The 13,165-nt window shown below is 26.3% G+C and overlaps 1 protein-coding gene across 1 annotated transcript; it reads right to left on the bottom strand.

Annotated features, from left to right (window-relative positions):
* Positions 1 to 5,418: 5,418 nt before the first annotated feature.
* On the bottom strand, positions 5,419 to 12,589 carry temp (protein prenyltransferase alpha subunit repeat-containing protein tempura). The gene is made up of 3 exons (XM_065509906.1): positions 12,079 to 12,589; positions 7,678 to 8,048; positions 5,419 to 7,621 (listed from the first exon to the last, which is right to left on the bottom strand). The coding sequence occupies exons 1-3, from the start codon at positions 12,183 to 12,185 to the stop codon at positions 6,897 to 6,899; spliced, it is 1,203 nt and encodes a 400-aa protein (XP_065365978.1). The 5' UTR covers positions 12,186 to 12,589; the 3' UTR covers positions 5,419 to 6,896.
* Between the last annotated feature and the right edge of the window lie 576 nt (positions 12,590 to 13,165).

The following is a 13,165-nucleotide window of genomic DNA, read 5'->3' as shown; positions in this document are numbered from 1 at the left end:
GAAATAAAAGACTTAACAAATAAACCGCATAACAAAAACCTTGGCTCATTGCGGTGCACGTTTTTGAACAGCACCAAGCAAATATTCATCAAAAGTGAACAAATTAAGTAACCACATTAGCCAGGCAGCCGCACCAATGTACAAAAAAATGTGGCAAAAAGCCCATTAGATAAGATTTCTTAGGTCGAATGAAGTCTTTTGAAAATATACATAAATTACAACAATTTGCAACAAAGAAAATAAAATTGTTTTGTTATTTATAACAACTACTTTGTTGTAGCAGGTTTTACTTTATACTGAATGAAATCAAAATAGAAACATGAATTTCTTATTACAGCAGTTTTGTTTAAGGTCTTGTAGGGCTTTTTATTAATAATATGATTGCTTATAATAAATTATAATTAATGTTTTTAATTGAAATATGGTTGTATAGCAATTCCAGGGGCAATCAAGTTAATAGAGCTCCTCTTGCGGCAATATTTAAGTTAAAGTGTCACGAAAGTTTTACCAAAATTCAATAGCAATTACAATCACATATATTTAGGTTGTAAACAAGTAATTTCCTAACAATATATAACTTACTTTAATTTATATTGTTCCTTTTCCTTTGTTTTATTATAATTTTAAAACACCGTCTTTGGAAATTCACCAAACTTTGCCTTCAACACTTGTTGCTGCCACAAATCATATTTTAATTATTAAGAACTTTATAAAACTCTTTACTTTTACTAGAATTTAATTAAAAATATTGTCTTTTATTCATAACACTTTCAATATTAATTTAAACTGTTAATTTTTCTAATAAAATTCACATTTTTCTTATTAGACCCACAAAATTTTGCAAAAAGAACACAAATATGCAGCCATTGTTTTTTTTTGGCGCTTTTATTGTAATTGCTGCTGCAGCTGTCAGCATCTGTTTGTTTTGTTTACATTTGAGTCAGCTGTTCTGTCAGTTACACACACATCCAACAATACTTACATTATATATGAAGAAGAAGACTAGAATACGTTATGCGTAAGCTGTCTGCGTTATTTGTTATTTAATACCCGGGTTTAAATGCAGTAATGCCCAATTAAAGCGTAAGCGTTACAGTTATGCATGATGTGCGTTTAAAATACCCGGGTTTAAATGCAGTAATGCCCAATTAAAGCTTGGGCGTTAGAGTAAAATGCGTTAAATTGTAATTTTAAACTATTTTCAATAATGTTTGGTTTATTTTGCTTTATTAAATTAATTTTATAGTTTAATAGCATTATTTATAATAAAATAAACACTTTTGAATGCAGTAATAACTAAAAACTTGCTAGACGTTGTATTTAAATGCATAAATTTGTTATTGTTTTTAATACTCAATTTATTTATCTTTATTAAAAATAATTGAAGAGTTTAAAGTTTAAAAGTTTATTTCATTTTACATTTCAGCTTTTTCATTTTAAATTGAACTTTTTTTAATTTTTTCTTTAAAACAGAAATATTATTTGGAAATACATATATTTCTAAAATTATTCAAATTTTTCAATTCTATTCAAATATTTATTCGAATAATTTATTTTATTTTAAAATAAATACGTATTTTCGAATATTACCAAAATTATTCGAATTTTTTTAAAATATTTTTTCTAATATTGGAATAATCAAATAATTTTATTCGAATAATTTATTTTATTTTAAATATAATTTTTTGGAATTATTTTATTCGATTAATCGCCCATGGTTTTTCAAATATTTTCAAAATTATTGGAATTTTTTAAAAATTTATAGATAATTTTAAACTTATTTAATTAAATTCTAAAATTATTCGAATAATTGCTAATAATTAATCAATAATTCCGAATATTATTATTCGATTTTTATAAAAATTTAGTGTATTATTTATTAACTTTTCGAATAATCGCTTACGTTTTTTTCAAATATTTTCAAAATTATTTCAATATTTAAATTTTACTCAATAATTTTATTCGAATATGGTTTTTACAATATTTCCAAAATTATTCGATATTTCCAAAATTATTCGATTTTTTCAAAATTATTCGAATAATCGCTAATTATATTAATCAATGAATTTTATTCAAAAAATCGAATAATTTTTTTTTTTAATTCAAAATCACAATTTTGAATTAATTTTCATGCTTTCATAAACAAAACATTTTAAAATATTGCAGTTTTAAGATATTTTCCACAAAAATGTATTTCAAATATTCAAAAAAATTGCCTGCAACATTTTTAATTTAGCTGAGTAGAGATTTAATTATTATTTTAAGAATCTATTATTTCCCGTAACCAATAAATTCATTAGCGTTTTAGCTGGCTCCTAAAAATATGCTTTACTTTTGTGTTAAGTTATTTCTTTAGGTTGTCAATATACCCTACACCAGCATGAGCAAGTGTTATCTGTTTGAGCTAAGATTTGTAAAGTCTAAAAATAGCATAACATGTTTTAGATAAAATTGAATGGAAAATAGTTTCGAAATCGATGACAATTAACAGAAAAATACTTTTAGAATCTTCCAAAGAAAACTGTTTTTTTTTTATTCAATAAAATAAGCCCTAAACCCTTGAAGATTTAAGATTTTTATTAAAAATCTTTTTAAATTTAAATTAAATAATCTCTATAATTAATTATGTTTTCCATAATTTTAATATTAAATATTTTAAAATCAATGTAAGGTACTTTAAGACCATTATGGATCTATAATTTTTATTTTATTTAATAGTGTTCATGCATTAGTAAAACCTTGTTGTAACATTCAAATTAAATAGCGCCGCAGCGGTCAAGTTACAAGGAAGGTCAAGGTTGTGGTCGAACAAAAAATAAAAATAAATAGGAAAAAAAACCATCACACTCCTTAAGACCTTACGGAAAAAACACAATACATGCTTTTAGATATTTATTTACAGGTGAAAAATTATTTATAAATAATTTTCAAATATCAATAAACAATTAATGGAAAATACACAACATGAACAAACATGCATGAACTTGGAAACAACTAATTTAAAATTGTAATGACAAATTAGTGCTTTTGGAAACACTAAAAAGATACATTTATAAATTAAATTAGAAATCATGGTGTAATGATATACAAGGTGACATTAATCAAACAGCTGATTATTTTTTTGCTCGAGTTTGTTTACAACTTCAATCTTGTCAAAATTTTTTTTTGCTGTAGTTTGTATACATTATGTCAGTTGTTTTTGACACTATAAAAGTTATTTGTTTTTGTATTGTTGTATTTGTTGTCGTAACGCATACACCTTATAATCATTACGCCATGTTAGAAATTTTGTGAAACAGTATAGGCTAGATTAGATAAAACGCGTTCCGCATTTGTTAAGATTTTTTCTAAATTATTTTAAAAAGCTTTTTTTATGTTTCTTTAATAATTTTTATAAATTCTTAAACAAATTTGTCATATTTTTAGGTAAAATATACTTTTTTATTCCATTTTACAAAAATTTAGTAGTTTTCTTTAATTTTGGCTGGTTTAAATTTAAACAGTTGCCATCACTAATGTTTCTGTATGTAAATAAACCCTGCCAGAGAGAGAGAGAGAGACAGACAAATGATTCCTTTTTAATTCATAATTATTTTTTATTTCTTGTGTATTACTATTCCTTTTTAAACAATTATATTTATTTTTTAAACTTTTATTCAATTTAAATAACGTTTTCTTTGTTTAGATTTATATATTAAGCGTTTTCTTTTACCAACTAGTGGTCATCACTTGGCAATGTTTACATAAATAAACAAAGAATGTGCAAGAGAGAGGGAGAGTGAGAGACCATATAAAAACCACCATGTTTATTTATATAATTTCAAATTTATTTCTGCAATTTTCATTTACTTATTACAATTATAATTTGTTTAAATATTTATAAACATTAACTAATAAATGCTTAATAATTGTTTAAGCTATTAATTCTTAGTTATTTTTTTATACTATTTTATAGTTTTTATAATTTGTTTACTAGAAATTCTACTCCACATCCACACACAGCGAGGGAGAGAGAGAGAAAGTAAGAATAAGAGTATTGTTGTTTTGTTTGTATGTTTTGATTATAAAAGTTGAACATTTTCTTTAAAAGTTTTAGGTTATTTTTAAATAATAATTAAAAGAAAATTAAAAATAAAAACTTAAAATTAATAATGCACTTTATAGTTGGTTTTAGGAACTCTAAATAATATATTTATAAGAAAAATGTTTTAAAGAAATTAACAAAAATGTAATCCCAGTAAGCACCAAGGCCCCAAAAATTCAAGAACTTGAACATTTTGTTGGAATTTGACTTGAATGCAAATGTAATTATACTTTAGACATGAAAAATATTTGAAAATTTATTTATTTTTCAAACAAAAAACATGGCTTGAATTTATGTTTCCTTTTTACTGGAGAATGCTATTGAAATAAAGTGTAATAGGTACAACTGTATTTCAATTGCTTGACTATAATTCAAGGCTTGAATTACACTTGCTTTCAACTTGAATTCCAGTAAAAATGCTTATTGGGAATATTTAGGAAATAGTTAAAGAAAATTAAATATTTAAAAGATATTCTAAAAGAATGTTTATAATAAAGTATTTTATACAAAAAAAATATTAAATTTTCCTGTATTTTTTAAAATCACACAAATTTTATATAGAAAAATTATTAAATGGTTTTAAATTTGAATTTGTTTTAATTTTGCTGCATTTATTTTCAACCATTTTTATTTATTTCTTAAAATATCAAAATCTGATTAAATTCTAGTAATAGATGAAATTTGCTTAAAATTTATAAAATTTTTTAATTAAAAATTAAATAATTTTTATAAATACAAGAACTCTGTTTCAACATTAAACTGTTTTTTAGGAAATTATTCTTCTCGTACTCAAAATTTTGAAATTAATTTGTAAATTTTGATTATTTCTGATTAAATCTGTAAATCGCACTAGTTCTGCAACAGAGCATTTGATTTTTTTTTTTAAATTTTATCAAAATATTAAAATTTATTATAATATTCTATCATTTTTTTAATTCTTTGATATTTACTTCTTGAAATATTATCACAATCTGAATAAATTCTAGTAGTAGATAAAATTTGCTCATAATTAAAATATTCAGCCCAATTATGAATAAAAAAATCCGCGGAAGTTTTATCCCTTGTTCCTATTCAAATTCAATTTGAAAATGAGAAAATAGAAAAAACTCCTGCGGATTTTTTATAAATAATTGGGCTGATTATATTCAATTTTTCTTATAAATATATTAATCAGGTTCCTGTTTTCTCAGTCACAAATCCAGGTCAACCATTTGGGGTGAAAATAAATTAAAATTTATTTCACATTTTTCTATTTTTGTTTTTTATATTAAAACTTTTCGGTTTTGAGTGGATCTGCGCCTGTATTTTCTTTCATTTTCTTTAATAATAAATAATTTTCATTTAGATTTAGTTTGTGACTTGAAAATTATATTTTTTTTATTTATAATTTCTTACTTTTTAATATTTTAACGGTTTCACAGCTTGTATCAACTATGACGCCATATTTAAACTGTTCTCTTTTAACTACAGAGAAATATACAAAGAGCGGAAACTAGAAGAAAAACATAAACAAACAAATTACTCACACAATTACACATACGATTGTTGTTTTTGTTAAGCAGTTAAGCCTGTCTATACTTGACAAATATCTATATCATAACAATTAATGACATTTGTTAGCAAGACAATGGTTGTCTGAGCAAAAGCACTAAACAATTTTGTCATAACAAAGCAATAACACTAAAAAATGTAGACTATACCAGATAATTTTATGTCTAGACAACCATTTTTATGTTTATCTTGACAAAAATTTATCAGGTGTAGACATAGGGTTATACACAGTAATTTTCACAAATGTCTAAACACTTGGCTGACTCCTCTTTATATATTTTGTACTTTTTGTAGTCTAGAGAGTAACTAGTTGTCATCCTAAATGATAGGTGAAATCACTAGTTCGGGACAGTCTCCTAGAACTTCTGGAGACTGAACACCACTTAGGTTTTTGACAACTGAGTTAGGTTTTTGTTAGGCGAGTTTCTGCTCTATGTATATTTCTCTATGATTTAAACTTTAACATAAAATCTTTTAATATAGACTGTGATTTTATAACAACTATAAATTATTTTCTTATAAATGCAAACATTTTGAATTTAAACACTAACAAAAATCATTGTTTTTTTTTGTAATTAAATAATAAAAACAATTACAGTAAAATTGCTGTATTCTTGTTGTAATAAAGAAAGATTTGCAGATATTTTGGACAAAAATAGTCCACTTATCCTCACTATCGTCTAGTCTATCGAGTTATACATTTTAGGGGAAGTTGAACAATGATAAAATGTTATATTTTGGACAAGAGAGGTTGTTGGGAAACTTGCACCACTCAGAAGTTGGAGGAGATGACTATGCACTCTGACGTTGAGCACGATATCATAATTGCCAGGGTCAGATAGCGGAGGCATCACCTCCTACTGGTGAGAACAAGGGGAACCAAGAGAACCGATCGATAGACTAACAGGTTTCGGTACTCGAAACCCGACACTACCAAGGAGGCTGCTAGTGGTACAGATAAACCTTCATCACTTTAAAGCAACTTCACCAGAACTATCAACATTCATCATCCGATCACAGACTGACGTGCTCCTGGTGGCGATAAATAAATTGATGTTGGGACGAGTCCCCAGGCATAACAGACAGAACATAGACTCCCACTTTAACCCCTTAATACCTGCATATCTGACTAGTTTACATCAAAATCACAGCAATTATTTTATAACAAATAAAACTAAAAAAAAAAATTAAACATAAAAACAAATAAAGATTTTTACTAAATGAGTAGTGAACAGAAAAATTACCACAAATATGCTCAATTCTAAGCAGCACCCGATTCATAATCGAAACCCAAAAACAATGAACACCATTTACGATGTTTAGGACCTAGTAGACCTTCAGATTTCTTTAAGGCCAACAGAAATTCATACGAATTATAGTCAAATTTACGTAAATGCATATTAAATTGTTGTTTCTGTTCGGGAGTGGCCGGCGGTGAATACATGCCCACCCAATCGCCACTCAGCAAACGTACACATTGTTCAACAATGAATTTTAAAGAGGCACGACGATGTAGCTCAAATGATTCCCTTTCACCGTACATATTTTTCTGATCATCACACAGGCGCATATCGTGAGCCGATAGATTACAGCAGTACAGGAAAGATTTGAGTCTTTGTTCGCCTATGGCCGAATGATCAATGCCGGGCAGCAGTAGATCTAGAATTTGTGTGGGACACTGGACATCGGCTATTAGATAATAGTTTATAAGTTCTTTGAGGTCATGTAGATGTTGCAGTTCCTCGGCGTCATAGTAACTTAAATGATAGGCCTGAGCTATAAGCAGTTGTCTGTAGTGATAGCTGCTATAATCACTGATGTGTTTGCGCATAAACTTTTCCGAACGCATTATTTCCGCTCTAATGATGGTGGGGGAATTTTGCAGCACCCACTGGCGATGAGACCAGGCATGATAGTTGCTAGAACTGCGATCAGCACAACGTTCACAAATACCTATCTCCAAATGCCAGTCTATGGATTCGGCACCTGTTAACAAGAGAAATTAATAACACATTGTAAAGGATTTTATTTGAAAAACTTACTCTGAAATGAGAACAACCAACGGCGATAGGCAAAGGCCTCATTTGATTTTGGTTTCTTGCTTAGCACCAAAGCTGAAAATTTCAATTCTCTATTCATTTTCAGGCGATTCTTTTGCATTAGTTGTCGCCGTATGTGCCAGAACCCTGTCACATCGGGATTTATTAGCAGCGCCACATTCAGGTACTTGAGCACTATTTCACTTTGTTGTACGTATCGCTGCAGAGATTGTTTTTTGTAGTTCATTAGCATTTTGTGCGCATGATCGTAGACGTGTTTGGCACACCACGACTCCAGACCCAAATTGTGTTCGACATGTATGACAGGTGATTTGTTGCGATTCAGCACAGTGGGTATAATTTCAAAGGAGGTTCTGGAAGTGAGAAAATATTGAAAGGATATCAAAAAATTATTCAGGAAATACTTAGTAGAAATTATGAAAAATATATATCTTAAAAAAATTGAATAATTTTTTTTAGAAATTTGAATATTTTTTTTTTTTAAAAATTTGAAAATTTTTTTTTTTAAATTTTATATTTTTTTTTTTAATTTTTTAAAAAATTCAACATTTTTTGTTTAAACTTAGAAAAAAATTATTTAAAAAAAAATATATGTATAAAAATTTAAATATTTTTTTTAATTTTTTAATAAATTTTAATAATTTTTTTTTAAAAATTTAATAATTTTTTTTCTATAAAAAATTTTAATAATTTTTTTTAGAAATTTTAATAATTTTTTTTTTAAAATTTATAAAATAAAAATTTAAATATTTTTTTTAATTTTTAAAAAATTTTAATAATTTTTTTTTTAAAAATTTTAATAATTTTTTTTTAAAATTCAAAATTTTTTGATTAAACTTAGCATATACATATAATAAAAAATATTTGAAATTTCGTCTAATTTACAAATATGTAATATAAATATGAATTCGGCTTCCCATATTCTAATTCCTAATAATAGTAAGTTAAATAGATGAAATTTACAATAAGACCTTGACAATGAAGATTGTTGATGACGTCCTTGCCAGGGTAGAAAATGCATTCCAATTTGCAAATTGTCTAAAATTTTAGTATTCAGTGATATTCTTTGAATTATTACAAATAAATTATATTAAAAATATTAAAAAAATGAAATTAAGCCTAATTAAAAATTTGCTTTCAAATTATATATATAAAAAGTTCGAATAATTACCAAAAAATCTATAAATTGTTTGTTTTATTTCCTTCCAAACCTTTAATTAAACAATTTTAAAGCTTTTAAATTAATTTAATCGATTTAATTTATGGAAAACAACCACTTTCTTAAATTTAAAAAATCATTAAAATTGCATTAAAGCATCAGATCCGGCAGCCCTGTTAACACATACGGCATCTCTATTGTTTACTGTTTTGTTTTTATTCTTCTTCATTAATCAAAACAACAGCAACAATAACAACAACATACAGAGACAGACAGACTAGAATAGCCATACTAAATATTAATACAATTTATAGTTTACTACATTATTGTTATCATTTTCACTATTATTTTTATCAATTTAAATAATTAAATAATTACAACAAAAGGCAGCAGCATCGGCAGAACTACATTTATACATATAAACTTGTACAACAATAAAACAAACACTCAACCAAAGAATAACCAACCAACCAACAACAACTTAATGAAAACTGACATTGAAATGACAAATAAAAAAATGTATGAGTTTTTGTTGTTGTACGTACGTAGTAAATTTAAATGTAAGTGAAAAAATAAACTTAAGGTGCAGTAGTTATTATTTATAGTTTGTTGCTGGCTGATGGGTATAAAATACAAATGAAATTAGTACTTGAAACAAACAAAAAGAATAGAATTTAATAAAATTATCACAGAATAGAAATAACATTGCTTAAACAGTTATTAAAATCATAATTTGTAAAAAGTTTACAAGGAAAATTTAAACAAATTTGTAAATTTGCATTGTTAACATGACAAAAAGTAAAGATACTTTAAATTTAATTGTTTCAATTGTTTACTTGATCCAATTGAACTTATAATACTGTGATATCTTGCTCCTCGTCGGAGAATCATCTTCCCTGTCTGGGCTTGCTTCACCTGACAGCCTAAAAAACTCTTCCATTTTACTAAATTGCTCCTGTATTTGTCCCAATTGTGCCATTATTATGTCACGGACACCTGATAGCGTCAGTTCAGTCCCTAATTGATGCGATTACTTGATAATTATATCCTTCACCATGAATTATTAAGGTGTATTATATACATAATTCTGTCATTCCGTCTGTTAAGAGTACTTGTAAAGAAAAATCTCCCCATATTTCAATTAGGGGCTGAACATTATACATTTTTAAACAACTTAGGAGCCAGCTAAACCTAGAAATTTACACAATATTATTCAAAATTGTCAAGAAATGAAAATTTAGCCTTTAATTTTAATAATTTCTTGACAACTTCAATAAAATTATTTAAGGCGTTTTGCTTTCCGGCAGAAATGTTGCCATTTATGGTATATTTTCTGGAAATAAGACAAATTTAGATCGAATATTTTCTTTTCTAATAAAAAAAGAGCCCTTGGAATGTTAAATTTTCCCCAATTTTTATTACGCTCTGAAAATGTTGCCCTTTTATACATGTGGCTGGGTTCTACACCATGAAATTTAAAAAATTTTATTCAAAATTGGTTAGTAATGGAAATTTAGCCTTTAGTTTCTTCACAATTTGAATAAAATTACTTAAGGGACCTTCTTTTCAACCAAAAATGTTGCCCTTTATTCTAGCCTTTAACATTTTTTACTTATTTTTGGAGAAATGCAAAACTATAAAGTAAGTAATGGAAATTTAGCTTTTAATTTTAATAGATTTCTTCACAATTTGAATAAAATTACTTAAAAGAACATTCTTTTCAATCAAAAATGTTGCCCTTTATTCTACCCTTTAAAATTTTTGACTTATTTTTGGAGAAATGCAAAACTATTAAATAAGTAATGGAAATTTAGCCTTTAATTTTAATAGATTTCTTCACAATTTGAATAAAATTACTTAAGGAACCTTCTTTTCAATCAAAAATGTTGCCCTTTATTCTGCCCTTTAACATTTTTGACTTATTTTTGGAGAAATGCAAAACTATAAAATAAGTAATGGAAATTTAGCCTTTAATTTTAATAGATTTCTTCACAATTTGAATAAAATTACTTAAGGGGTCTTCTTTTCATGCAAAAATGTTGCCCTTTATTCTAGCCTTTAAAATTTTTGACTTATTTTTGGAGAAATGCAAAACTATAAAGTAAGAGGTAACACTACAGTTTATTTTCTTATAAAAAAGCCCTTGCAAAGTTCAATTTTCAATCTTATTATTATAACGGTTTAAACTGGCTGGCTTCCTAAACCAAGTAATTTCACATGATTTTTACTTAAAATTTATATAATTTGTAATTCGGGTCAAATTTATTTCATTTCCTAGAGTAATTTACATATTTTACCTTCAATATCAATAGATTACTTAAAATTTCAAAAATTTTGACCTCCAAAAATTTTGCCCTTTTCCCTTATTTTCCGGAAAAAGGCAAAAATATGAGCAGCTGGGTAACAAACAGAATAAGGAACAGCATATGTTGCCTTTTCAAACATTTACCTAGCTCCTTAATCAAGTAAATGACATGATTTTTACTTAAAATTGTGTCTATTCATCCCCATCCATCATTATTTTTTACACTTTTTGCCAGCTTGCCTGCTGCGTGTGTCCAATTAATTCTTCTTCTACATCTCTACTTATTTATTATTATAGAAATACTTTGGTACAGTTTTAAATTAAATTTGATTGTGATATTGTTCCCTCATGTCAAGGTTTCTTTCAATTAAAGTTTTTTTCTTTTTTTTGCATAAATTTTGTCATGAAAAATCATCATCAAATTTAATTGTCAATTGGATTTTTCATGTGTATGAGAGGAGGAGAGATGAAACCTAATAAATGTGTGAGTGGTTCTCTTTTATTACATATTCTTGTTGTTGTTTTCTTTTTGAATTAGAAAGCAAAACAAAGTGATGATGATGTTATCATTCATATCAGAAAACTAACAAAAAATAAATAAAAGAAACTTTGACATAATTCAATTGAAATTCAAAAAACAACAACAATATAAAATTGATAAGGCAAGAAAAAGAACAAGAAGCAGCAGGCAGCATACGATATAAAACTAACCTTGACCCCACAAAATGAAAACAACAACAATTTAAGGTAAACAAGGAGAAGGAGGAAGGAAACCAACAAAAACAAAGATAAAGCTATTTAACGGTAAACTGATTAAATCCACAATTGGGATACAGGGATAAATTTTACTTTAAAATTAATTGTTTTCTGAATTTATTTTTAATACTAAATAAATAGGTATTTACTATGTGGTACTTACAGTTCTATGTCCTTGAGAAATACAGTATTAATATCATTGATGATTTTTTCACATAAAACACTTTGTTCATTATCTAAATCAGGATCCATTTTGTTAAATTTTTTCATTTATTTTTTATCCACAATATATATTTATTTATTAGCTTTATTTTGCGTGTTTTTAAATATGTATATTTCTTGCAAATTTAGCATATAGCACACTTATAAAAATAATTCCGCCACCGCAATATTTATAAAAAATTTGACCAACTCAGCAGCAGCTACTTTGTTTTTTTGATATTTTTTGTGATCTTTTTTGTTTTTTTTAGTTATATTTTTAACAGTCAGCCAGCCAGACAAAAAAAAACGTAAAAATATTATAAAAAAAATACTTTATCACCACATCTCAGTCAGCAGAACAACAAATAAATTAAAAATGAAGAATTTTTATTTTTATGTATAAGTAAAAAACTGATTCTTTAACATATTATTTATTATTGCACAAACGTAAAAGAAACAAAAGTTGAAATTTTCGGTTGAATTGCTGCGGTACGACGCGTTTGAGATGACAGAAAATAATAAAAATTCAATAAAATAATTTAATTCAAACACAATTTAACAAAACAACAAAAATCACTTGCTCTCTCTTTTTTGTATAAAAATAACAGAGAGAAACTCATAAAACAGAAGAAGCACTAACAAAAAACACATGGATGGGAAAATAAGAAAGAACACAACAACAAAGCAACATAAGGAAAAAATTATATTTTTTTTAATTTTGTAATACTTTTTTTTAACACAACGACGAGACTTTTCTTTTTGATGCTGTTAAATAATAGTCTTTTTTAAAGAACACACAAGTTTTTAATCAAAATTTAATATATTTTTAAACATTTAGAAGACTTGAAAGATTTAATTAATTTTAATTAAAAAACTGGCAGCAGCCACACCGAACACGCACCAAAAAAATAATTGAACAAAACGGAGAAAGAAAGAATACAAAAAAGTAACAAAAACCAGAGATGGAAAATTAAGATTTTAAAATAATTGTGAAAAGAGTGAGTGGGTGTGGGTGGGGTGTTGTGATGTGGGTTATTAGTTTTTTTAGA

The sequence above is a fragment of the Calliphora vicina genome, chromosome 4 (assembly GCF_958450345.1).
Source record: "Calliphora vicina chromosome 4, idCalVici1.1, whole genome shotgun sequence".
NCBI classification, from domain to species: Eukaryota; Metazoa; Arthropoda; class Insecta; order Diptera; family Calliphoridae; genus Calliphora; species Calliphora vicina.
This window is presented reverse-complemented; position numbering and strand designations above follow the sequence as displayed.